Source organism: Pipistrellus kuhlii, unplaced genomic scaffold, assembly GCF_014108245.1.
Source record: "Pipistrellus kuhlii isolate mPipKuh1 unplaced genomic scaffold, mPipKuh1.p scaffold_m20_p_6, whole genome shotgun sequence".
Taxonomy (NCBI): Eukaryota; Metazoa; Chordata; class Mammalia; order Chiroptera; family Vespertilionidae; genus Pipistrellus; species Pipistrellus kuhlii.
This window is the reverse complement of record NW_023425562.1, coordinates 491,013-515,361: the sequence shown is the minus strand read 5'-3', so window position 1 is coordinate 515,361 and position 24,349 is coordinate 491,013. Positions and strand designations below refer to the sequence as shown.

At 58.6% G+C, this 24,349-nt stretch overlaps 1 protein-coding gene across 6 annotated transcripts in view; it reads left to right on the top strand.

Annotated features, from left to right (window-relative positions):
• ZNF521 (zinc finger protein 521) overlaps positions 1 to 7,547 on the top strand; it is a 227,785-nt gene extending 220,238 nt beyond the window's left edge. For all 6 annotated transcript variants that reach the window (XM_045574318.1, XM_045574317.1, XM_036418786.2 and 3 more), the window contains one exon: positions 6,787 to 7,547. In XM_045574318.1, the coding sequence (XP_045430274.1) occupies positions 6,787 to 6,848 (62 nt within the window). In that variant the 3' untranslated portion in view covers positions 6,849 to 7,547. The remainder of the gene's footprint in view (positions 1 to 6,786) is intronic.
• Positions 7,548 to 24,349: the final 16,802 nt, after the last annotated feature.

The following is a 24,349-nucleotide window of genomic DNA, read 5'->3' as shown; positions in this document are numbered from 1 at the left end:
CCTGCCAGACCAGGACTTTTCTTTCTAAGCGAGAGAGCAGAGCCCAAGGAGAGCTGGGTTTGTGAGGTCCTTGCATTTCAGTGGGACTGGCTTAGAATTCGGAACAAGGGCTGTGTAGGGCTCCTTCTAACATTGGCATTTTCTGCACGGAAATGTGAGCCCTGTCGGAACCAAAGGCGCCAGGGGTTTTACCTGGGAACCCACCCGTGCACGTGGATGATCCACCTCCCACAGCGCAGGCGTGGCTGTGCCCGGTGCACACGCACCTCACACCCACAGTAAGTGGGCTGTGCCACTCGTGCACGGACCTCCCGCCCCCCCTCCTCCTGCGTGTTCTGAAGCCAGGCCTGGCCCGCCGCATTCGGCAGCTGATGGTGGAGAAAGGTCCTTCCTGCTCTGGATGGTGTGTGCTGTGACTGGACTGCCCAGAGGGTGGCCGTGCTTCTAATGAAAGAAATAACACTGCAAGGAAGTGGCTTTTCCTTTTCCTTTGGCTTTTTGCCGAGTTCAGTAAAGGATTCTTCACAATCACAGGAATTTCCTTGAAGGGAATCCCTGTCCATATTAAGGAAAAGCAGAGTCCCTCCTCCTTCCTCCTTCCTCCTCCCTCCAAAGGTTACCCTTTGAATATAAATGACGTGCCCTTGCTTCTCCCATTTTAATCAGGTGACCTTTTGCATCGAGTGGCCCGGAGTTTAAATCCTAGGCCTGCAAGTCAGTTTCTAAATCAATGCCGGGCCCCACGGCGTTCAGGCCCAGCCCTCTCCCTTCCCGTGGTCTCGGAGGCAGACGTGAAATAAATCAGAATGGCGGGGGAATCTTGCCGCGGAGTCACAACCCGTCAAGGCCAGGGAGTAGGAAGAGGGGCACCCACACTAACTCGGTCCTTCTTCTTTAAGAGAGACATTACTGACCTCAGAGGAAGGGGGAGGGAGAGAGAGAGGAACATCAGTGAGAGAATCAGCGATCGGCTGCCCCCTGCACTGGGAGATGGAGCTTGTAACGGGGCATGTGCCCTGAGTGGGAATCAAACACTGACCTCCTGGTTCATAGGTCAGCACTCAACCACGGAGCCACACCAGCCCAGGGGCTCAATCCTTTCTTAACAGCTGGTGGGATTCAGAAGGTAAGAGAAAGGTGGTAGGGGAGGCGGGCAGGAAATGTGTCATGTTTGCAAGAGGACATGGCTGAGCAGCGGTCGGCTAGGGTCCTCTTGTTGCTGCTGTTACTGTGCGGGCCGTGAACCAGGTAGCAGATGTGTTTAGCCGCGCTGCCTGGGAAGGGGCATGTCGGACTGGGAAAGGGTGTCAGACTACGGCTGGAGCGTCCCCGTCCGTGTTGAGCACCCGGAGTCAGGCACAGGGGACACTTACATCCGTCCGTGACAAACACACGTGTAGACAGCCTTCTTGTCCTGCACAGAGGCCTGCGCCGTTTCGTACTGGAACGAGGGCCCTGGAAGGGGATCTGCTTGAGGACGTCACACCGGAGGGAGGCCGTTCTCACTTGTTTACAGAAGTGCGTGGAGAGTGTGCCAGTGTGACAGGTTAAACGCCACGGGGGGCGAACCAGCGCCCGGGCGCATGGACCAGCTGCCCAGGCGCTGTCCCGGAGGCACTGCCCTCGGCCCTGCAGCTGAGAGACCGCGTTCCTGTCACAGTCCTGCAACCGTGGTCTCAGCGCCATCTCCAACCCGCCTCGCTCTCCCTCTGACCTTGTGCACAGTTTGATTTAAATTTTCTCTTGGTTCCTTGCCTGTTCACGAGTAGCTCAATGGATTGTTTTCTGTTCAAAACGAATTTCACACTTTTCATATTTTTCTTTATAAAAATATGTATTTTTGTATTGATTTCAGAGAGGAGGGGAGAGGAGAGAGAGAGAGAGAGAAACGTCAGTGATGAGAGAATCATCGATCAGCTGCCTCCTGCACGCCCCACACGGGATCCAGCCCACAACCTGGGCTTGTGCCCTGACCGGGAAATGAACTGTGACCTCCTGGTTCCTAGGTCAATGCTCAACCACTGAGCCATGCGAACCAGGCTGATACATTTTCCAAAGTCCATTTTGCTCTTTTTGGCCTATTCTCCTAATTCAGCCCTTTTCCTCCGTGTTGTAGGTGGGGAAGGGATGGTCAGCTATAAAAGGGGACTAGTCCAGCCTGTCAGCTGTGCAAAGCAGGGGTCAGCCAGCCGGCGCCTGAGGCTCACCCGAGCTCTCCAGGAAGGATGGCCTCGGTCCGGTGTGCCCTCCCTCTCGGCGATGCTGGCTGTCACAGCTCCAGACGGTTCCACAGGAGCCAGTGGGGCACGTGGCTTCAGCAGTCAGTGTCCGCGTGCCTTCGGGGTCGCGTCGCACCGAGCCCAGGCGGGCTGGGCTGTTCTTGACTCGCCCAGGCTTTGCCAGCTCTGTCTGGCAGAGAAAAGACCCCCTCCCCCCGCAGTGAAAACAGGTGCTCCCCTCCGGGGCCCCACCTCCCCGCCCAGCCTGGGGTGGTCTGCAGCCCAGAGATGCCTGGAGCCCTAACAGTGTCCACTTCCTGCGCCTCAGCGCACCCCATGCTTGCTCCTGCCTCTGAAGCCCTCGCTCCCTTTCCCCTCCCCCTCCTCCTCCTCCTCCTCTTCCTTTTCCTCCCTCTCCTCCTCTCCTTCCAGCACCAGGTGAGCCTCCCCAGAGCCTGGTGCAGGAGGTGAGGGCCCAGCGCTGGCCCCAGAGCTCCCTGCCTCCCCGCAGCTGGTGGAGGCCATGGCAGCCGCATCCCTCACCCCCCTCATCCCCGCAGAGGCCCAGCCCCTCCCATGTTACCTGGTGCCAGAGCCCAGCCCCGCGCTGGGCAGCCCCAGGCTGGAAACGTGGACTTGGACTCTGGGACTTGGCTTCTAGTCTCTGGGCAGGCGGGCTCAGAAGTGCGGTCGGAGGGAGAGCAGAACCCCTTTCCGGGTAGCAGGTCGGCGGTGAGCATTGGTCCCTGGCTCGCACAGCACTCAGGGGACACGCACACCGCCTTCTGGAGACCGTGCTGTGAGCTGGAGCACGCCTCGCAGGCCGTTCCGCGCCTGCTTCCTGTGCCCCCTGGCCAGGGCCGTGCGGACACAAGGACTGGATTGCTCAGCCAGGAAGAACCTCGTCCGGTGGACATGGGAACTCCGGGGGCAAGATGGTTGGTACTTGGGGATAATTTGGGTCTTCGGAGTCTATTCCTCGCTCTGGTGCTCCCAGCTCTGTGGCTGCTCACGTTTAATTCATCTAAAATTCAGCATTATATCTGCAATTGTGTGGACTTTTGAAACGTTAATTTATTACCTTCACATCTCCTTGGCCTGATTAAGATGTGGAAAGGCTGCCTTTTGCGTTGTGACAATTCTTTAACGGGGGGGTGGGGGGAGAAGAGGGGTAGCCCAGCACCCTGTCTCCGTGAGCTCTGGACACCGTAAAGCCATTTCGCCCCCACGGAAGTGGATGGAAATGTAAAAATCTTGATTAGAAAGTATAATTTAATAGAACACGTATTGAACCAAATGTATTGATTCATGTGGGAGATATAGTACTTCCATTGATTCAACCCGGAGATTTAGTGCTAAGAGCTCGGAGCCAAAAACCCAGGCCATTCACTGCAGAAGTCCGTGACACTGGCCTCGCGGATGTCTCCGAGGAGAAACCCCGGGCTCGGGCCGTGGCTGCGGCCGTGGCGCCTCGCGGCGAGCTGTGCTCTGCTCTGAGCGGTGACGCCCCCCTATCCGGAGTAGCTGTGCTTAGGGTGCCCGGCTTTGTGTCAATACCTCGCAGTTTAAGTCGGCACGGGCTGTGCTTCCAGGAACGGGCAGGAGCGGCCGGACTGCTAATGGTCTTCACTCGTTAATACCCGCGGCCGGCCTGGCCTCCTGCCCCCGGGCGGCGCGGCCTGGGGCCGGCAGACACACGGAGAGAAAGCCGCCTCGCGGGAGATGAGAGGCAGGACTGGCAGGCATTGCCTACGCCAGCTCGATGCCCAGCTCAAGCCGACCTAACAGGTCCGGGAAGAATGCAGGTCAGAAGCCTGACTGCCCAGCCTCTGGGAAGCCATGTGCTTTGGTTTGGGGAAGAAATGACATAAAAATAAGAAGCAGGCGCGCTTCAAGGTGGGCGATGTGCTCTGTCCACAGCCAGAGCTGCGCCTGTCAGTGCCCGGACGGCGCTTCCGAGCAGCGAGCGCACACCCACTGCCCTCGTGTTTACAGATAAAGGCCAGCCCCCGATAGATAGAGGGAAGGCCGAGTAATTAGTTAATCAGCGGTGATTGATTGGAATGTGTGCGTTACTTCCACGAAAGGAAAAACAACAGGCTGCCTGGCTGCCACCCTCTGCTGGAGGCAGAGCCGTCCTCTCTGTATCTCTGCCCGCCCGGCCGCCCCGCACCACACAGCCACACTGTCTGCCACTCCACCGGCTGGAAAACATCTCATTTAAACCGAATGCAACTGCGGTTCAAACCGACATGCTGATGGCCTGGCGAACTCGCGCAAAGCTGTGCGGGTGCTGCTTCTCTTCAGCCAGCTGCTGGCTCTTTCCCTTCGTTTGAAAAAGCTTGTCAGAATCTGTTTGAGACAAAGAGCTATACATAGAGAAGTCCTGGTAAAGAAATGAGGAACATCTTCGAGTCAACACAGCTCACAAAAACCCCCATTATTCCTGTTACTGCCGCGGCTGCCTAACCTTTTGCCGGTGCCAAGAAAGGGTTACACGGCGCAGACCAGACGTGGCCTCTGCCAAGGGACCGACAGTCTGGGCTGCCGTGGGAGGTGGGGCTCCATTTTTCCATCCTGGGAGGCGGCCCCCTCCCCCTGCCCATCCACCCCGCCCCCTCCCTCCCGGGCTTCCCTCCAAAGCTGCATCGTAGCCATCGGGGCACATACTCGGTTCTCATCAGGAGGGACGGGCGTGGGCTAGCTTGGCCAAGGTGAACCGTTTCAGGGGATCACGGGGTTTTGCTTTTCTTTAAAAATATTTTGCTTGGATTGCCTTTTAAATGGGATTAAGCCGTTTGACCAGTAAATGTGGTCAGCGCTCCGAACGGCGGCTGAATTAATCACGGGTGAGCGTGCCAAGCCGAAATGAGAACTCCAGGCCTGGAAAATGAAAGGCCGCTCACAGTCTGGGAGAAACACGGCGCTGGAAGGGACTTCTTACGCTGTCTGTTTTCCAGCTCTGCGGTTCCCATGGGAGGGGCGGGGGGCTCCTTCCAGAGCGAGGCCGCCAGGGGCGGGGGGGGCCTGATCCGCCGCCTCGCTGCGGGAAGGTGTGCCGGGGTTTCGTTTTTTAACACAACCCCCCTCGTGCACAACAACTGCTCGTCGCTGGGCTTCATGGTTTGCAGTTTCAGCTCCGTGGACGTGGGTCTCCAAAGAGGGCTCTGCAGAGAGGAGTCCTCTCCCCTCCCGCTTCCTCTCCCATCGTCCTCCCCATCCCCTCGGACGGCTCCGCGCGCTCCTCATTATGTAAAACACTCCTCCTCCACCGAGCAGTACCGTTCCTCACAGCCTGTCATTGCATTAAGTGCTGTGGGGACCGACCCGCTTTGTTCTCTGCAGCCATCTCCTCCGCCCGCAGAGCAGGACGCCAGGGGCCAGTCCTCCCGCCACGCCGGCCCTGCCGTGCCTCGGACCCGCTCCATGGCATGGCCTCGGCCAGCGGGGAGCCGCACAGACCTCCCGCTGTCAGTGCTGCTCTGGTGCCCCCTCCTCTGGCTTCTCGTCTCCCTCTGGAGATTGATGTCCGTGCTGGCACGCAAGGGCTCGGCGACTGCGCGTCAGCCTCTGAACCGGGAGGTCCCAGATCGATTCCCGGTCAGGGCACAGCCCAGGGTGGGGCCGGTCCCCAGCAGGAGGCGTGCAGGAGGCAGCCGATCAGTGGTCCTCTCATCATGGACGTTTCTCTCTCCCTTCTGCCCCGAAGTAAAAATACACATTTTTAGATGATAATAATAATAAATGATGCCTGTGTTTCCCGGACACACGTGCAGGAGGGCTCTCACTCCCCCTCTGGAAAGGTCTGCGTGACGCTGGGCGGACCCGCTGTGCTCCCCACCCCGAGAAGCCAGCCCACGGCCGGGAGGGGCCGCATGTGTGCTCAGCACTCGGCACAGGGGCACATGGTCTCCGCGTGAGGGCCGGGTTCTTTCTCTGTCGATGCTGGTCCTGTGCCCGTTTCCCAGGACCCTCTAGGACTGTCCCTCCGAGCGAGTGCACGGACCCAGGCGGCCCAGCGGCCTCTCAGGATGTGGGAGGAAGCTGTTCCCTCGAAGGGGACCTCTGTGCGATGCGGAGGACAGAGCTCAGAGGCTGCGGCCACTGGGGGGCCTGTGCCCCACAGCCTGTGCTGGCGAGGCCCTGGCCTGCCTGCAGGGGGCGCTGGAGAACCCGCTCTCCTCCTGTCCCTGGCTGGCTGGGACAGACAGAGCCCTGGTGTGGACAGAGCCACCACCCAAGGCGATCTGACAGCTTTGCCATCGTTGGGAAGAGGCGCAGATCACGGACACGGTTCACGTGGTGCTGCCCTGGGCTGTGAGGATGGGTGGCGCTTCCATGAGAGAGGAGGAGGCGGGTGTTCTGGGAAGGCGGTGGGCAGAGAGGAGGAAAGGACCAGTCACTCCTCCGTGGGGGGCCCGGCGCTGCCCTGCCCTCCGGGGGGCGGGGGGACACCCAGTCACCGGTGTGAGCACTCCTTTCCTGGCGGCGTAACCGGCAGCAGCTGTGGGACGATGTGGTCGATGGAAACAAGCACTGACGTCCCCCCTCTCTCTCTCTGTTCCAGAATCACACGATGACCCAGCACAGCAGCTAGTGGGAACGTGGTCTGTGGAGACTTCCTTCTGAGGCACAAAAAGGGAACATGTTTCACTCTTTGCACGAACCCCTCCTTGTTCATGTATATTCCTCAGAGCATTGTATTGTACCATGAACTGTGTTATCAGACGCTGGATGTTCGTGTGTGTGAACCTGGGAGCTCCGGATAGACTCTGTACATAAAGTGTTGCACATGTATGATGTCGTCGGAAAGGAACACGTCTCATGAAGACGAGTGGACTTGGGCCCTGTCCAGGCAAGAAGAAAAGAGCGGACAGAACGGCTAAGAGGAAGTATTTTCCGGGAAGACCGAGTTCGGGCACCTGCGTGACGCAGGAGGCGCCCTTGGACTTGCCGTCATGGACCCTTCAGCCTAGACTTTCCCTTTTTGGTAAATCAGCATTAAATCCGAGACTATTTTTTCATTGCCGAAGACTCTCTGGAGCCACGAGGAGATGTCCTCCTGGGGCAGCCCCGCTGGATCAGCCCGTATGTATGTCTGTGCGCCTTGCGATGTGACAGGTAGCATCACTATATATGCAATAGTTGTTCTGTAGACTGTCGGCGCGTTTCCCGGGAGACGAGGCTGAGGTGGAAGGACCGTGTGAGCTCGCCAAACTCCCGGGTCGGTCGGACTGACCTGTATGTTCCTGTTGCCATGTTTACTCCGCCCGGACCTGGACATGACTGGAGTTGTTTTCCAAGAGGAAATAAATTCCGTTTCCGTTGGGTCTGTGGTGTGCGTGTTCTTGTCCTGGGTCTCCCCCTGTGGAAAGCGGAGCCCCGGCCCTCTGGGAAATGGCGCTGCTCTGAGCGTGTGTGGGCTCAGCCCGTCATGGTGAGAATTCACCGTCCACGCTGGGCCCGATGCAGCCGGGTGGGCGGCGCGTCCGTCCGCGGGCGGGGGAGAGGCTGTGCGGGCGACGTGTCACCACTGACTCCTCTGCCTCTGAGACGGAGGCCGCCCGCCGCCCCGGACACCGCGAGCACGCGGGAGCCTCCCAGCACGGCGCGGCTGCCGGGGAGAGCTGGGCCCGTTCACGTGGCCGTGACACCGGGCCTGGGACCCAAGTCTGCGTTTCTAAAAAGCTCCCAGGTGACGCTGATGCTTCTTGTGAAGCCGTGTTTTGTTACCAATAAAAAAGAAAGTCACATTTTAAAATCATTCAGAAACAAGTTCCCCATAGTGACCAAAGTGCATTCATTTGCTAGGATATTTCCTGTGTGGTGTGTGTAGTGTGTTAATGCTAGGAAGTCGACGTCTATACGTTTCACAATGGATTGCCAGCATGCTAGTTAATTAAAAAGCTTTTTCACCGGCAACATAAATAATGAACTATGCCGAGAATATGCAAGGACATTCATAATTAAACTACTCAGCTACGTTTTTAAAAAATTAAGATCTCTGGTCTGTTCGAGGGTTTTGCATTTAAAATGACACGACCAAACTTAACAATGACTTGTTCAAACGATTGAAAACCTGTGGTTACGAAGGAGCAGGTTGTGTTTCACGGAAGCAGGCGACGGAGCCTCCGGGGATGGAGCCCCGTCCACAGGGAGCTGGAATCCCAGGGAAGCAGGAGAGGCCCGAGCGTCTCTCCCGGAGGCTCCGCCCGGCGCCCTCGCCTCCAGCGCACAGTCAGCCTCACCCCAGACAGGGCTGGCGGCGAGGGTGCTCCCTTATGTGCTCCACACGCCCCGGTCCTTTATCAGAACGACCGTCACCCGTGCAGAACAGCCCTCGGCACAGCCGTCCCCTCCTTTTGCTCGTAGCCGTGTGTGTGTGTGTGTGTGTGTGTGTGTGTGTGTGTGTTTCCTGCTTCTTTCCCCAAGAACGTGAGGCCACTCACAGACGAACAAAACGCCCGTGGGAAGTCTGCGGCCCCATGCAGAGGGGAGGGAAGGTGCCGAAGTCCTCGTCTTGTTGTGATTTTCGTTTTAATGCCTTTCTTTTGCACTGACTGTGTGCTTCCTGGTAGTAGGGGGGCGGGGGGGGCGGGGGGGGGAGAGAAGGGAGGGTGAGACCACTTCCTTAGAACTCTTTGCTAGCACCTACTAGGAATCGCAAAAGAAGCGCAGGAGGCCTTGCGTAGGCCAGGGCCGGCTGCTGGACCAGGACCATGACCCCTGCTAGTGCGGCTCTGGGCAGCGCTGGAGGCTGTGACACCCCCCAACGCACAGCACCGCGCCCAGAACAAAGAGCATCCCGCCTGAATGTCAGCAGTTCGCGGCTGACACGCTCCGAGGGATGTTTTCACATCGGAGTCGCCTGGAGGACGTGCCTGCACCCCACCCCCAGAGGTGTGCCTTAACTGGCCAGAGCCCCAGCAGGCCCCCGAGGCGCCCCCGGTGCATGCGGCCTCGTCTGAGACCCACTGGGCCCTGACGTTCTCCGGCGGGGGCATCCGACAGGAGACAGAAAAGCACATCCAAGGCGCCGGGCGTGTCGGGAGGGGCTCAGCGTCCTTTCTCAATTCGACTTCTTACAACTGGGCGTTCCGTGACGTTTTCACTGTTAGAACCAGGGGAACAGACGCAGACGCGGGGAGGGTGGCAGGACCCGAACCCCACACCCTGACACCTGGTGCGGGGTGAGGGACTCGGAGTGGGAGCCCGGCCCAGGGGGACTCCGGGACCCTCCGCTGTGCCGGGGAAGGCAGCCCCGGAGGAGCCAGCGCCATGTGTCGGTCTCAGTGCTGGCAACCGGCTCCGGGTTGTGCTCACACAGCTGCCCCCACGGCGAGGCCATATGAGACCCACTTGGGGCCCAGCCCCACGCCTGGCTTGCGGCTCCGTCCTCGGCCATCACTACTAGTTCCTTTCTAATGACTCCCGTTGCGGACTGTTCTAAGTGTAAGAGCGTGGCCTGTGCTTTAAGCTGGCCTCACAGCAGGTTGGAAGGTCGCTGTGACCCTCACGCTGCTGCTGCCTCCGGGTGAGCCGTGACCAGCAGTGGCCGTCCCCGAGGCCGCCGCCCTGGCGTGGATTCCAGTGACGAAGGGGCAGTGGGAAGCCGCCCTGCCGTGTTGCCAGTCGATGCGTTGCTCCTGGAGGCCAGGGGAACGGCAGGGGAAGCCTGCCCGGGGCGGGGCTGGGGGGGGCGGGCCGCAGGGGGGTGGGCAGCACGCCCAGCCCTGTGCCTGCCCGGGGCCAGGCTCTGCGTCCCCGCAGCAGGTGGGCTCCTCGGTCCGGGCTGGGTCTTCTCAGAACTCGGACAAGGACCCGGTGGAGCCTTCAGGTTGAAGGTTATAAACCAGCCCTGCGGGCAGCCTGCCGCACCCCGAGGAAGGGAGCCTGAGCTCAGACCCCAGCAGAGCGCCTCCCCTCGCCTCCCCCCGGCTCCCCCACCTCCCCTCGCCTCCCCCCGGCCCCCCCACCTCCCCTCGCCTCCGCCTCAGCCTCCCCACCTCCCCTCGCCTCCCCCCGGCCCCCCCACCTCCCCTCGCCTCCCCCCGGCCCCCCCACCTCCCCTCGCCTCCGCCTCAGCCTCTGCGGCCAGCGCCTCCCACGCCCCCCGCGTGGAGGGAGCTCTACAAAGGGAGGGGCATCTCCTAGGGTTCGGGGGAGGGACAAGGGCCCAGTGCGGTTCCTGGCCAAACCCCAGGCTCAGGTCTGCTGGGCACTGCACTCTGCGGGGGCAGGGGTGGCTCAGGGCTGAGGGGGGCCATGGCCAACCCGCAGGTTTCTCCAGTGACATCAGCTACCGGCTGCCCTGCAGCGCCCACCCCTTCCTTCCCAAGCAGCCGCTGCCTCCTCTCAAGGCTGCGCACATCCCCACCCTGTGGGACCCCCTCTCACATCCTGCGTGGTTCAGGGTTCCGGTTCAGGGTTCAGGTTCTAGAGAAGGACCTCGTGCACATTAAAGAGAGACTAGAAGAAATTTGGCGATATGGGGGCCAGGAGGGAGCCCACCTCTAGTGGGAGGACTGCCGCTAGTCTCCGGCCTTGCTGTCCCTTTTATTGAGACTATGGGATACACCCATAGCCCTTAGGCAGGTAATAAGCAGATTATCATATCAGTAATTTACATGATTACAAGATGGGGAAGTTGCCGCAGTTACCTTGTCTCAGATAGGGAGTGGTTGGCTCTGACCTTTCAGAGTTTCAAAGTTGACCAGCTTTTCTATTAGTGAGACAAAGGTTGGCTTCCAGCACCACCCACCAGTGTGCCAGCCAGCGCGGCTCCCTGCACAGGGGGCAACGTGGCAATGGTGGAGGCTGCGATCTTAATGGCGACCGTGGACCAGGCCAAGGACAGCATCTGGAGCGGCCGGCTGTGGACCTGAGAAGACAGCCCGACAGCTCGCCCAGCGAGAGGCGGTGAGGCTGCCGGGGGCTGCGTGGGGCTCGCTGTCACTGCAGTAGTGGGCGGGCCCCCTTCCTCTGGACGCACCTTCTTAGCAGACTCCCCAGAGCAGTCACCTCCTTTTGGTGTTAACCTATCCCGGCCCCGTGGCCAGGAGCTGCAGGAGCTGCAGGAGCCCAGTGGGACCAGCAAGTGGGAGACGGGCGTGGTCCTCCCTCCAGCAGCAGGGAAAGCCCTTCAAACGGGGTCCTCCCCCCACGGGGTCCGGCAGCACGCTGGCCAGGGAAGGGGCATCATTAGTGCCTGTGAGTACTGGTTAGTGTCCTGGGAGTACTGGTTAGTGCCCTAGGAATGTGGTTGGTGTCCTATGAATACTGGTTAGTGCCCTGTGAGTACTGATTAGTTCCCTGTGAGTATCTTTAGTTTCCTAAGGTTGGTGCCCTGTGAATACTGATTAGTTCCGTATGAGTATCGTTAGTTTTTTGTGAGTGTGGTTGGTGCCCGTGAGTGTGGTTGGTGCCCTGGGAGTGTGGTTGGTGCCCGGGAGTGTGGTTGGTGCCCTGTGAGTGTGGTTGGTGCCCGTGAGTGTGGTTGGTGCCCTGTGAGTGTGGTTGGTGCCCTGTGAGTGTGGTTAGTGCCCTGTGAGTGTGGTTGGTGCCCTGGAGTGTGGTTGGTGCCCTGGAGTGTGGTTGGTGCCTGGGAGTGTGGTTGGTGCCCTGTGAGTGTGGTTGGTGCCCGTGAGTGTGGTTGGTGCCCTGTGAGTGTGGTTGGTGCCCTGTGAGTGTGGTTGGTGCCCGTGAGTGTGGTTGGTGCCCTGTGAGTGTGGTTAGTGCCCGTGAGTGTGGTTAGTGCCCTGTGAGTGTGGTTGGTGCCGGGGAGTGTGGTTGGTGCCTGTGAGTGTGGTTAGTGCCCGTGAGTGTGGTTAGTGCCCTGTGAGTGTGGTTGGTGCCTGGGAGTGTGGTTGGTGCCCTGTGAGTGTGGTTAGTGCCCGGGAGTGTGGTTAGTGCCTGTGAGTGTGGTTGGTGCCCGGGAGTGTGGTTGGTGCCCGGGAGTGTGGTTGGTGCCCTGTGAGTGTGGTTGGTGCCCATGAGTGTGGTTGGTGCCTGTGAGTGTGGTTGGTGCCCGTGAGTGTGGTTGGTGCCCATGAGTGTGGTTGGTGCCCTGTGAGTGTGGTTGGTGCCTGTGAGTGTGGTTGGTGCCCTGGGAGTGTGGTTGGTGCCCTGAGTGTGGTTGGTGCCTGTGAGTGTGGTTGGTGCCTGGGAGTGTGGTTGGTGCCCTGGGAGTGTGGTTGGTGCCTGTGAGTGTGGTTGGTGCCTGGGAGTGTGGTTGGTGCCTGTGAGTGTGGTTGGTGCCCGTGAGTGTGGTTAGTGCCTGTGAGTGTGGTTAGTGCCCTGTGAGTGTGGTTGGTGCCTGTGAGTGTGGTTGGTGCCCTGTGAGTGTGGTTGGTGCCCGGGAGTGTGGTTGGTGCCCGTAAGTGTGGTTAGTGCCTGTGAGTGTGGTTAGTGCCTGTGAGTGTGGTTGGTGCCTGTGAGTATTGCACACTCCCGGGCTCCTCCCTGTGTGAACTCGCATTCTCCTTCCCGAGTTGTGTGGTCCTCATGCTGTAAGACACAAACCTGGGGTCAGTGTCCCTGAGGAGGGAAAGCAGGAATGAGGAAAAGACACCCTGAAGCAATGGTCCCAGCCCTCTTTCAGCCACCTCCCTCCGCATCTCCAAAACCCTGATATCCCCTTCCCCCCACCCCAGCCCCCGACAAATAATTCTTCTCATTCAGGAAGGAGCCCCTGTCCACACGGGGGAAGCCTAAGAGGCCATGAACTGGTCTGAACAAGCTTCCTAAGAACACGGCCTCCACGAAAGAGGAAAAGAAAAGAACGAAAGGCCAGGGGAAGTCCTGAGGAAGACATCACTAAGATATTGTTTAAAAAATAATGATAATAATAACATGAAGTGATATGAGAAAATAGCAAATAAATTTTCAAAACAAAATAGAGAACTGAAATGCACAAATATGCCACAATGTGTATTTATATGCTGTATACGAGGCCCCTGGACCCATAAGGAATGCACAAGGTTCACCGTTAGTAACTCATTGTTGAATCGCCCCCTTAAAAGTCACACCGCCCCCCTGGGGGGTGCCCACGTGGGAGCCCTGCCCAGGAGGAAGGTGCCGCGCTGCCCGTGTGGCGGCAGCCTCTCGCTGAGCACGGCCTCGCCAGCGCCAGCCCCGCCCGGGAGGCGCTGCCCCACACAGAGATGCTTTCGCCCAGAGGCCGGGAACGTGGGCCGGGAACGTGGGCCGGGAACGTGGGCCGGGCGTGGCGAGCAGAGGCGGGACACACACCGCAGAGCAGTCTGCGTGCAGCGGAGTGCTGCCCCCTCTCCTCACAGAGACACGCCTCCGGCCAGACGGGAAGCGTGTTCCCCCTCCGCAGGTCCCGCCGGCTGCCACACGGATCGGCCTTTGCGTGTGAACGCGTGACATATTGGTTAAGACGGAAAATAGCGCGTTTCGGGTAGAGTTCGGGCGTGTAAGGCACGCTGCACCCCGCCGTGTTTGTAAACGCCTCGGTTCCACGGCGCCGAGACAGATGGCAGCAGGCAAAGACGCAATCGCATCCTCAGAAGCTGAAAGATGTCAAAAATATGTTCGCAAGCAGCACCAGCCGCTTCCCGCTCCCGCCGCCAGCTTGCAAACATGCGAGGGTGGCGTGTCAACACAGGGCCGGCTCTGGCACCTGGCGGGCCGCGGCCGCTGCGCTGCACTGGGGAGAGGCCCCCCGATGGCCGGGCACGGGCGGTCCCGGGATCGAGCGTGGGGACCCATTTCCCTTCCACGAGTCAGTGTCTGTGAAACCTGAGGCGGTTCAGCCGGATTCGGGGAGACATGCAGCCCTCCCAGAAGGCACTGGGAGGGCCCGGGGAGAATCGTCAGGCTGGTTATCTGGGGAATCAGGAGGGTGAGTGTTATTTGGTGAAATCAGGATGTCCCCGCGGCTTTGGGGTGTGCCAGCCCCATCCAAGCAGGGTGCAGGGTGCAGGCTGAAGGGTGTGGGTGCTGCCGCCATCTTCCTGGGAAACAATAGGCTGGCCCGTCTCACCCCAACCTCGGGCTGGGGACGCAGAGCCGCACGTTCTGTCTCGGAGGGACTTTAGAGGATGCGGGCGGGCTGAGTCAGCGCTGGTCCCTGGCTACGGAGGCCATGGCCCGGGAGGGTTCCTGAGGGCGAAGACTGTGACCGTGGCGGAGAGCTGTCTTCTCGGGGGAGAACTGACCGGGCTCCGGTGGAACATCCAAAGCCCGGGACGTGTAACGTGGCCCACGAAGGAGGTCCTCTCAGCGGGGAACACTGCCCTGGGCCCGCCCACGTGTCACTCCTTTGGGGCCAACGAAGAATAAAGGGCCTGTCAGGCAAAGCCAATAAAAATACATTTTTTAGCCGAAACCGGTTTGGCTCAATGGATAGAGCGTCGGCTTGGGGACTGAAAGGTCCCGGGTTCGATTCCGGTCAAGGGCATGTACCTTGGTTGCGGGCACATCCCCAGTAGGAGGTGTGCAAGAGGCAGCTGATCGATGACTCTCTCTCATCGATGTTTCTAACTCTCTATCCCTCTCTCTTCCTCTCTGTACAAAATCAATAAAATATATTTAAAAAAAAAAAATACATTTTTTAAAATAAAGTAAAATAAATAAAGGAGCAGGGTGGGGATTTGACTGGCATTTGCAAACCACTGACAGGTGCCCTGGCCGTCTCCTGCCTTCCAGCCTCAGGTTTACCCTGAGTACATGTGACTTCCCTCCTCGCCAGGAATGTGAGCTCTGAGAGGAGAGACCATGGCATGTTCCAGACTGTGTGCAGCAGAAACTGATGGTGTCAGCCTGGACACGGCCCTCTGGTCAGCCCTGATACCACGAGCTGTGGTTTTAAACCTTCCCGGGCACCTGACACCAGTAAAATGAGAGAAATTGACTGTCATATCTATCTATCTATCTATCTATCTATCTCTATCTATCTATCTCTATCTATCTATCTACATATATATATATATGATTCCAAAGAGGATGGGAGAGGAAGAGACAGAAATAGAAACATCAATGATGAGAGAGATTAATCGGCTGCCTCCAGCACGCCCCCTACTAGGTGTTGAGACTGCAACCCAGACATGTGCCCTTGACCAGAATCGAACCCGGGACTCTTCAGTGTGCAGGCCGATGCTCTATCCACCGAGCCACACCAGCGAGGGCAGAAGCGACTCCTTAATCACCGAAGGGCCACCGTGTCGGCAGCGACGCTAAATGGGTCGCCAAAAATAACCTCCGAACGGGGCCGCGGAAGGATAGACGAGGCCGCCTCCTCCTCACGGCCTGGCTCTCCCCCAGCCGGCGACGACCTCCCTCGCCGGCCACGGGCGCTGCAGTCCACCCGGCGCACCTGCCGGCGGCCGCGCCAAGGGGGCCGCACACAGCGCTGCTGGAATCGGTCCGGACGACATGGAGCTCCCGGCAAGCGGAGAGGGCAGGCCATCTGCCTCTGCTGGGCCGCCTGCGAATCGATGGAGATTGACCTTGGTCCTGGAACAAACACTCCTCCGCCCTCACGGCTCCTGGCACTGTGCCTGTGGAGGGCCGGGCGGACGCCATCCTGTCCCGGCTCTTCCCCGCTCAGTCCCGGGCCGGCACTGCCCTCTGCGCCCGGGCTGGGAACGGCTAAACACAAACAAGGAAACACAAGTGTGTGCGCCCGGCGAGCGCTCAGTGCATGGGCGGGAGAGCATGGTGGCCAGGTCCTCGGTCCTGCCTGAGGCCTGAGGGGGCTCGTGTCTGGCCTCTGCCCAGCTGCCCACCAGCAGGGTGGTGTCTGAGCATCCTGTGCACTCTCTTCTTTTTGTTTATTTCTAAAATCCTCACCCGAGGATACTTTCCCACTGGTTTTTAGAGAGAGTGGACGAGAGAGGGAAAGACAGAGAGACACATCCATGTGAGGGAAACATATCCATTGGTTGCCTCCTGCATGCGCCCTGGCCAGGGCCCAGGCCCAGGCCCAGGAGAAGCCTGCAAATGAGGTGTGTGCCCTTGACCCAGATCGAACCCCGGAACCCTTCAGTCCGCAGGCCGCCGCTCTATCCACTGAGCCACACCGGTCCCGGCAATGTGTGGTGTTTTCTTTTCTGTTTTGTTAATCCTCACCGAAGGATATTTTCCCATTGACTTTTAGGGAGGGGTGGGGGGGAGGGAGAGGGAGAGAGAAACATCAATGTGAAGAGATACATTGATGGGTTGCCTCCCGCACACACCCAGGCCCGGACCAGGATCCAGCCTGCCACTGAAGTACATGCCCTTGACTGGAATCAAACCCTGGACCCTTCAGTCCTCAGGCGGATGTGCTACCACTGAGCCACACCGGCTGGAGCCATCTAGAGTTTTAAGCCACCAAGGCGGTCATTTGTTCCAGCAAGGCCAGCCTTGGCCCTTTCTCCCCACCACGCTCCGGCCCCTGCCTCCCGAGGCTCCTTGGCTCTCTCACCTGCTTCCTTTTCCAGAGGAGGGAGTCCCCGGGGACGCAGTGCTTCCCCTCAGGAGCGCGTGCAGGAAGCTGCCCAGACGGGATGGGTGGGAGGGTGTGGCTGCGGAGCTCGGAGCAGCCCCCACAGGGAATCCCCGGGGATTGGGGGCCCGGCCAGCCCCACTCCCACTCCACCCCTCCACCCCGTCTGTGCTGCACAGAGCTGACAAGGGCTGCCTCCTTTCAGAGCTGTCTCCTATTGTCTCTGCCATCACAAGTTTAAAAAAGGAAAGTTAATTAAATATGGAACGAGACCGAGCAGCCTCTCTTAAAGCATCATGTCATTAGAGCCGGAGTCCTCGGAGAGCTGCTTAAAAGGGGCTGGAGAACAATGAGGGTTCAATCAGATATTTATGGGCATAGTTATGTAAACACACTCGGTATTGTCTATGTATACTTAATATAATTATCAGTTTTGTAGCTGGACTCCCCGGGGACCCAACAAATCACAGTGTTGCTTTGGAAATGTCAGCAGAAAAGACAATTATGTTGCTAGCAAATATTCATAAATTATATTAAAAAGTCCCGTGGCCATGTCCCCGGTGCTGCCGAATCGCCGATGCCGGAGGAGTGACCCTCTCCTTCCTCCGGTCGGAGGGCGGCATCAGAACCTCCAAGCAGGAGCCCGCAACGGAGCAGGCGGGCTGGGGAGACCCTGAGCGGGGCCCAGGGCGGTTCAGGCTTCGCTCTCTGAGGGCCGCAGTCGGTTCCCAGGTGCCCACACCCGTCCACGTACCTGTGGACACGCTGCTGGCAAAGCCAAGGAGCACAACTTCCTTCCTACAATACCCCGTTACCCGTTACCGGGAGAGAGAAACCCAGCCTCCGCCCTGCGAGGCCTCCTCAGAGCTGAACTTTTTTTTTTTTTTTTAACACATTTTATTGATTTTTTACAGAGAGGAAGAGAGGAGGAGAGTTAGAAACATCGATGAGAGAGAATCATTGATGAGCTGCCTCTTGCACACTCCCTACTGGGGATGTGCCCATAACCAAGGCACATGCCCTTGACCAGAATCGAACCTGAGAGCCTTCAGTCCACAGGCCGACGCTCTATCCACTAAGCCAAACCGGTTTCGGCAGATCCAAACTCTCCGGGACTGTGACAGGCGCTGTGGGTCAGAACTGGGGAGCCCCTCAGCTATGCAGCTGGTGCTGCTACGCGCCCTCAGCGTCCCACCCTCACACACCCTCCGAGGCCCATCTCTCCGGGTGGAAGGAGTGTGGATCCCACAGAGCCCACCGTTAGCCAGGAGGAGGGTTTCTGAGACCGACTCTCCAACTGGCTTCTGCGTGGATCCCGTTCCCTGCACAGAGTCCCTTTGCACCGTGCTGTCCCAACACCCGGCCCCGCGGTTTGGTTTGCTTTTTTAAATATGTATATTTTATTGCTTTTCCGCAGAGAGGAAGGGAGAGGGACAGAGAGCTGGAAACATCGATGAGAGAAAAACATCCATCAGCTGCCTCTTGCACACCCCCCACTGGGGATGTGCCTGCAACCAAGGTACATGCCCTTGACCGGAATCGAACCCAGGACATTTCAGTCCCCAGGCCAACGCTCTATCCACTGAGCCAGACCTGTTTTGGCTAATATAAGTTTTTATTATTGACAGATGTCTCCCGTCCCCCCTCCTCCCAGCCCCTCCCCCGCCCCCAGGTCTTCACTGCCCCTTTGCCCGTGCCCGTGGGCTGTGCCTGGAAGTCGGTGAGTTCTTGGAAAGGCCAGGCCCATGTGGTGTAGTCGCCTCAGCCCTCCCGCTGGCTGCCTGCTCTCCCGCCCCTCCCCTCACAGGCGGGCACAGCTCCAGGCTGGCCGCCTCCTCGCTGTGCCCACCCGTGGCCCCCGCCCGCCTGGCACTGGCCCCTCCCTTCCCTGCAGCCTCCCTCAGATCCGCTCCTCCCTGAACTCGGAGAGGAGGGGCAGGACATCTTTCCTTTTTGTTGTTGGTGTGTTGGGTTGGGTTGCTGGTCATTTTTATTTTTTTTATGGTCCATTTTATTTTCTTTTTATTTTTTTATTTTTAAATTTCTTTATTGATTACGGTATTACATGTGTCCTTATTCCCCCATTACCCCCCACCTCCCCACTCATGCCCTCATCCCCTGGTGTCTGTGTCCATTGAGTAGGTCCAATGCATGCCTACAAGTCCTTTGGTGGATCTCTCCCCTTACCCCCACCCTCCCCTACCTTCCTTCTGAGCTTTAATGGTCTGATCAATGTTTCTCTGTCTCTGGATCTATTTTTGTTCATCAGTTTATGTTGTTCATTATATTCCACAAATGAGTGTGATCATGTAATATTTATCTTTCTCTGCCTGGCTTATTTCACTTAGCATAATGCTCTCCAGCTCCATCTCATTTTTATTTTTAAAAAAATTTAAATACTTTTTTATTGATTTCAGAGAGGACGAGAGAGGGAGAGAGAAACATCCATGAGGAGAGGGAATCATGGATGGGCTCCCTCCTGTCCGCACCCACTGGGGATGGGGCCCCAGCCCGGGCCTGTGCCCCGACCAGGAGCACAACCCTGACCTCCTGGCTCACAGGTGGACACCCCCAGGGCTCGCTGGTCACTGGCCTGGAGGCCAGGCCCCGCAGCGCTTCCGGGCAGAGCCCCTGGTTCCGGCCCGGCCGCCCGGGTCCGCGGGTCCCGCCCCCCCATGCTGACCCCCCGCGGGCGCCGTCCCCGGGGCCCATGCCCTCCCCGGCTCCCGCAGCGGCCCTTCCCTTCCCGGGCAGGGCAGGGGACGGGTTCCTGCAGATTCGGGGAGCCCGGGGCCCACAGGGGGAGCCCAGCGCAGGCCCGGCTTCCCGGAGAGGCCCCCGCACCGGGGAGCGGCCCCCGCTCTGCGCGGCTCCCCGCTGGCCCCTCCGGCTGCGGCCGGAGGCGCCTGCTCCTCACCCTGAGCCCGCCTCCCCCGGCTTCACTTCCGCTCCCAGGATGCACCTCTTCCCAGCGGATGGCCCGGGGCAGCCTTGCTTCCGGGAGGAATTCCATTTCTGCCTGCAGGGCCTCGGCCTGCGCCCCGCAGACGAGGCCCGGCCTTCAAGGTGAGCCCATGACCTTCAGCCGACCTTCAGGGCGAGCCCAGTCCCCGGGAGGCCCTGAGCTCGGCTCCCCCCTCTCCTCCCGGACCCAGAGGAAGGGGAGCCGGCCTGGCCCCTGCGCCCTCCCCCTGCAGCGCAGCCCCCCACCGCCCCTCTCCTCCAAGAAACCCCAAACCCCAACCCCCGAGAAAGCCCGGGGAGAGGCGCCGGGCGGGCAGGGCTCCGGTGCCGGTCCAGCACCGAGGCGGCCGCCGGCGGGCCGGAGCAGGAGGGCGGCCCGCCGCTCAGGACAGCCGGCCGCGGCCCGCGCTTCATGGACAGATTAGTTTTGCAAATTGACAGCGTCGAGCAATATCTTAGAATTATACAGCGTTTTCCTGCTCACAATTTACGTTTATATTCATTACCCCGCCAATTCCTGCGGCCCGCCTGTGACTGGTGACTCCGCCGCGGCCGGAGGAGCGCGGTTTGCGGGCTTCCCGCGCCCGTGCGGGTTCCGGGGGAGCGGCTGTGAGGAAAGGCCCCGCATCGCCCCTCCATCCAGCCCGGCTCCTGCAGGGATCGCCAGGTTAGATTTAGCTGCCGACACATCGCATCCCAATTACGGAGTTTTATGTCTCTGCGCCCTCCGGAGCGGGGCCGCAATTAATGCGCGTGTCCCGGGCGGAGACATTCGCAGACAAACGCCGGTGGGGCTGGTGGAGCGGATGCCGAGCGGCAAGGTCCTTGCTCTCAAGGTCAGGGCGCGCTCCGGCCCACCTCCCTTCCTGAGGGCTGGCCGGTTCGCACCGTCAGGGTGACGGAATGGGTGAGCCCCTGGGCACCATTCGCAGGCTCTGGCATAGAAAGGGGAGGAGAAAACGGAAAAGCGGGGCGCATAAGGAACCAGGAAGAGAAGTAAAGGGGTTGAGGAGGGAGGGCAGAAGCAGCTGCTTCTGGTTGGGAGAAGCTGTGTGCCACCATAAACCCCGGCACCGCCCGGCCACCCCATCCCACAGGTGCCGATCCTCGTCTTAAATGCCAGCGCCTCCCAGCGGGCTCCCCACGTTAGTGACCCTCAGGTGGGCGTGACCCTCAGGTGGATGTGACCCTCCAGTGGGCGTGACCTCAGGTGGCATGACCTCAGGTGGGCGTGACCTCAGGTGGGTGTGACCCTTGGATGGGCGTGGCCTCAGGTGGGCGTGGCCTCAGGTGGACATTGGTTGGGCTCAGTGAGGACTGGGCCTCCTTAGGGCTCCTTGGGAGGTCGATCCAGGCCAGCTCCACGCGGGAAGATGGCCGGTTCCTGGGACTGGTCACTGGCGGGTTTTCCCCTCCGGCCAGGGTTTGGGGAGATGTGAACTGCTGAGTGCTCTTCGCCCGCCTTGTGTGAGGGATGGCTGGTAGCCTGGGGTGTAACGGAGCTGTCCTGGGTGAGGGCTCAGGGGAGGACGAGCGTCAGGCAGAGTCAAGGCAGAGTTAGATACCACGACCGGGTGAGGTGCCCCACAGGCCCCTGCGGCCGGGCTCCTTCCTGCCCGCTGGAGCGCCTGGCGGGGGTCCTTCCCGCCGGCCTGCCGCCTGCCGGTGCGGCTCTGAGTCGCACGCGGCCGGGAGTGGCAGGAGAGCGGGCGCGGAGGACTGAGTGCAGCAGCTCAAGTTCAACAACGGTAAAATATGTACACCGATAATAATTTAATTTAAAAAATAAAATTTAAAAAATAAATAAAAATAATAACAGAATTAAAATAATATTAAATGTTAGTATACAAAGAAAACATTTTTTTAAATAAATAAAATATTAGTACCAATTAAAAAATAAGAAAAAGTTCAGCAGCGGGGTCTGCCGTCACCGCCTCCCCATCAGCACAGGCACCTCGGGGCGCGTTGGCGGGAAATCTCTGAAGGACGGCTTCGTCTCACAGCGCCCCCCGGTGTGTGTCCATCTCCTCTCACCACGGAGGCGGCGGGGCCAGGAGCCGCCGGCAGGCCCGCGAAGCAGGGTTTGCAGCCGCCTCTGCCCCGGGGGACCTTTCCTCATCCCCACGCTGCCTCCCGAGAAAAGCAGCTGCTCCTCCTCCTCCTCCTCCTCCTCACTCTTCCTCGTCCTTCACTTTCTACTTCCCTTCTCTCCCTCTTTAGTGATGGGGGCCCTGCCCGTCACGGAAGAGGGCCCATGTCTCAGGGCTCGTCTCTCAGGGCTCGTCTCAGGCGTGTTCCACATGTGACAGACTCGTGTCTCAGGCATGTTCCATGTGTGACAGTCGTCTCTCAGGCATGTTCCATGTGTGGCAGACGTGGAGCAGTCACTCTGCCCCTGCAGACAGCTGACGGCCGGGCCACGTAGACATTTTTGTCTTCTGCTCGGAAAACAGACGGCGGGAACAAGATGAGGGAAGAAGAAAACTTGCTGCTCCAGGAAACGTGTGATCCCCAGGCCAGAGCAAGGACTGTCTGGGATCGATCATTTCGAGAATCCGGGCCTTCCTCAGCGTCTGATGTGAGACGTGTGATGTGACCTAATTCCTTTCTGCAGCCTGGACGGGACAGATGTCCTCGCTTCCTGCCTGCGATGTTTATGAGGTGCTGCCCTGAAGAATGGGGGCTGTGAAGTCAGTCTCCCCAGCAGGGCAGGGCACCGGCAGGAGCGGCCGGAGCTGCACTCTGCTCCTCGCAGAGCACGGGCGGGCGGGAGGCCACCGTGCGTATGAATCATCGTCACGCTGCGGCCACAGAGCCTGTCACTGCACTTTCAGGAGCCGGAAGCCCGAGGCAGCTGCAATGTGGTGAAAGGTGACTTGCCGGAGACTTGACAGCTACTGAGGGGCTCGAGGATAGTCTGAGGCCGTGGTTGGCAAACTGCGGCTCTCGAGCCACACGCGGCTCTCGGGCCCCTTGAGTGTGGCTCTCCCACAAAACACCACGGCTTGAGCAAGAGTCTATGTTGAAGAAGTGGCATTAGAAGATTAAGTTTAAAAAATTTGGCTCAAAAGAAATTTCAATTGTTGTCCTGTGGATATTAGGCTCCCCGGGCAGGCCAACTCTCTAGCCACTGAGCCATACCAGTCAGGGCTTAAGGATTTTCTCTATTAAGTTATTTTTACTAGGGTGTTGTAGGAACATTTTCCAAAGCCTCAGCTGTCCACCTGGACCTTTCCTTCCTTTTCAGTCACAAACCACAGAAGCGTCCTTCCTGGCCGGCTGGTGCCTCCCATCGCCCCAGGCGTCCTCACTGCAGCCAGAGGACCTTCAGGGGACCCCCTAGATGGTGACGGAAGGAGTCTTGACTTTGGGTGACAAACACTGCAATATGCAGGTGCTGGATTATAGAACTGTGCTCTCAAAACTCACACAAGCCCATTAACCAGTGTCAGCCCAGTACACTTAAAGAAATGAAATGACAGCACACTCACACACGCTCACGCTCACGCACAGCTCGTCAGCTTAGACTTACTACCATGGTCGATGTGATGGTGTGATTTGGCCCCACTCACACTTCCCCAGCCTCATGCTACTCTCCCCTGATTTCTGTGCCCAACCACAGTTCTCAGCAAAACACTTTCAGACGGGCAAGGCACTGTTTTAATAATCCTGTTGTTTAGGAACCATTAATCCCATCCTAAATAATAAAAGCCTAATATGCTGAGTGTCTGGTCGGCCATCAACCAATCAAAGCGTAATATGCTAATCAGATGCTAAGGCAGCTCAACTGCTTGCTATGGTGTGCACTGACCACCAGTGGGCAGTCAACTGGTTGACCAGTCGCTATGATGTACACTAACCACCAGGGGGCAGACGTTCCGACTGAGGCTAACTTGATGCTGGAGTCCAGCCAATCAGAACTGAGCGAGATGGGCTAGACACACCCTGGAGCTTTCCCATGGTCCCTCTCCAGCTGGTCAACCTCCTGCATCCCTCCCCGGCCCCGATGGTGCACTGGTGAGGTCCCTTGACCTGGCCTGCGCCCTCTTGCAATCCGGGACCCCTCAGGATGTCAGGCCAGGCTGAGGGACCCCACTGCTGCACGATTGTGCACTGGGCCTCTAGTTCTACTTTTGTTTATTTTCTAATTTTTTTTTATTGTTTAAAGTATAATAGTAGTGCATATGTCTCCTTTTTTCCCCCTGTTGACCTCCCCTGGCCTCTAGTTTTAAATAAGCATAGAGAGGTTAAATAACTTGTATGGGCCATGAAAAGTTAGTACATCTCAGGCAGACCTGGGATTCAAAGCCCCTGGCTCCAGGCGCCACACCCCACCCACTGGGCAGTGCTGCCTCTCCTTCCAGACTCCCCACAACCCGCTTGTACGCCCCCCCACCTAGGAGGTTGCCCTTGGTGTCCTGTCTGGGGCGCTCTCCTCGCCCTTCCTAATCTAATCTTCAGAGCCCAGACTGGCTAACAAGGTAAATACGTCTCTTTTCAAACTTCTCAGTGCCCTTATAGTTACATGTGGACTGTCTGCTTTTATGTTCTCGGGAGATGTAGATTTATAGTTTCTTTTGCTTATAAAGTTTTACAGCCTCGTTTTAGTGTCAGAGTTATCCCGGCCAACACAATGAGTTGGAAAGTATTTTTTTAAAGAATTTATGTAAAATTTGTATCAGTTCTTCCTCAAATTTTTGATAAAACTCATCTA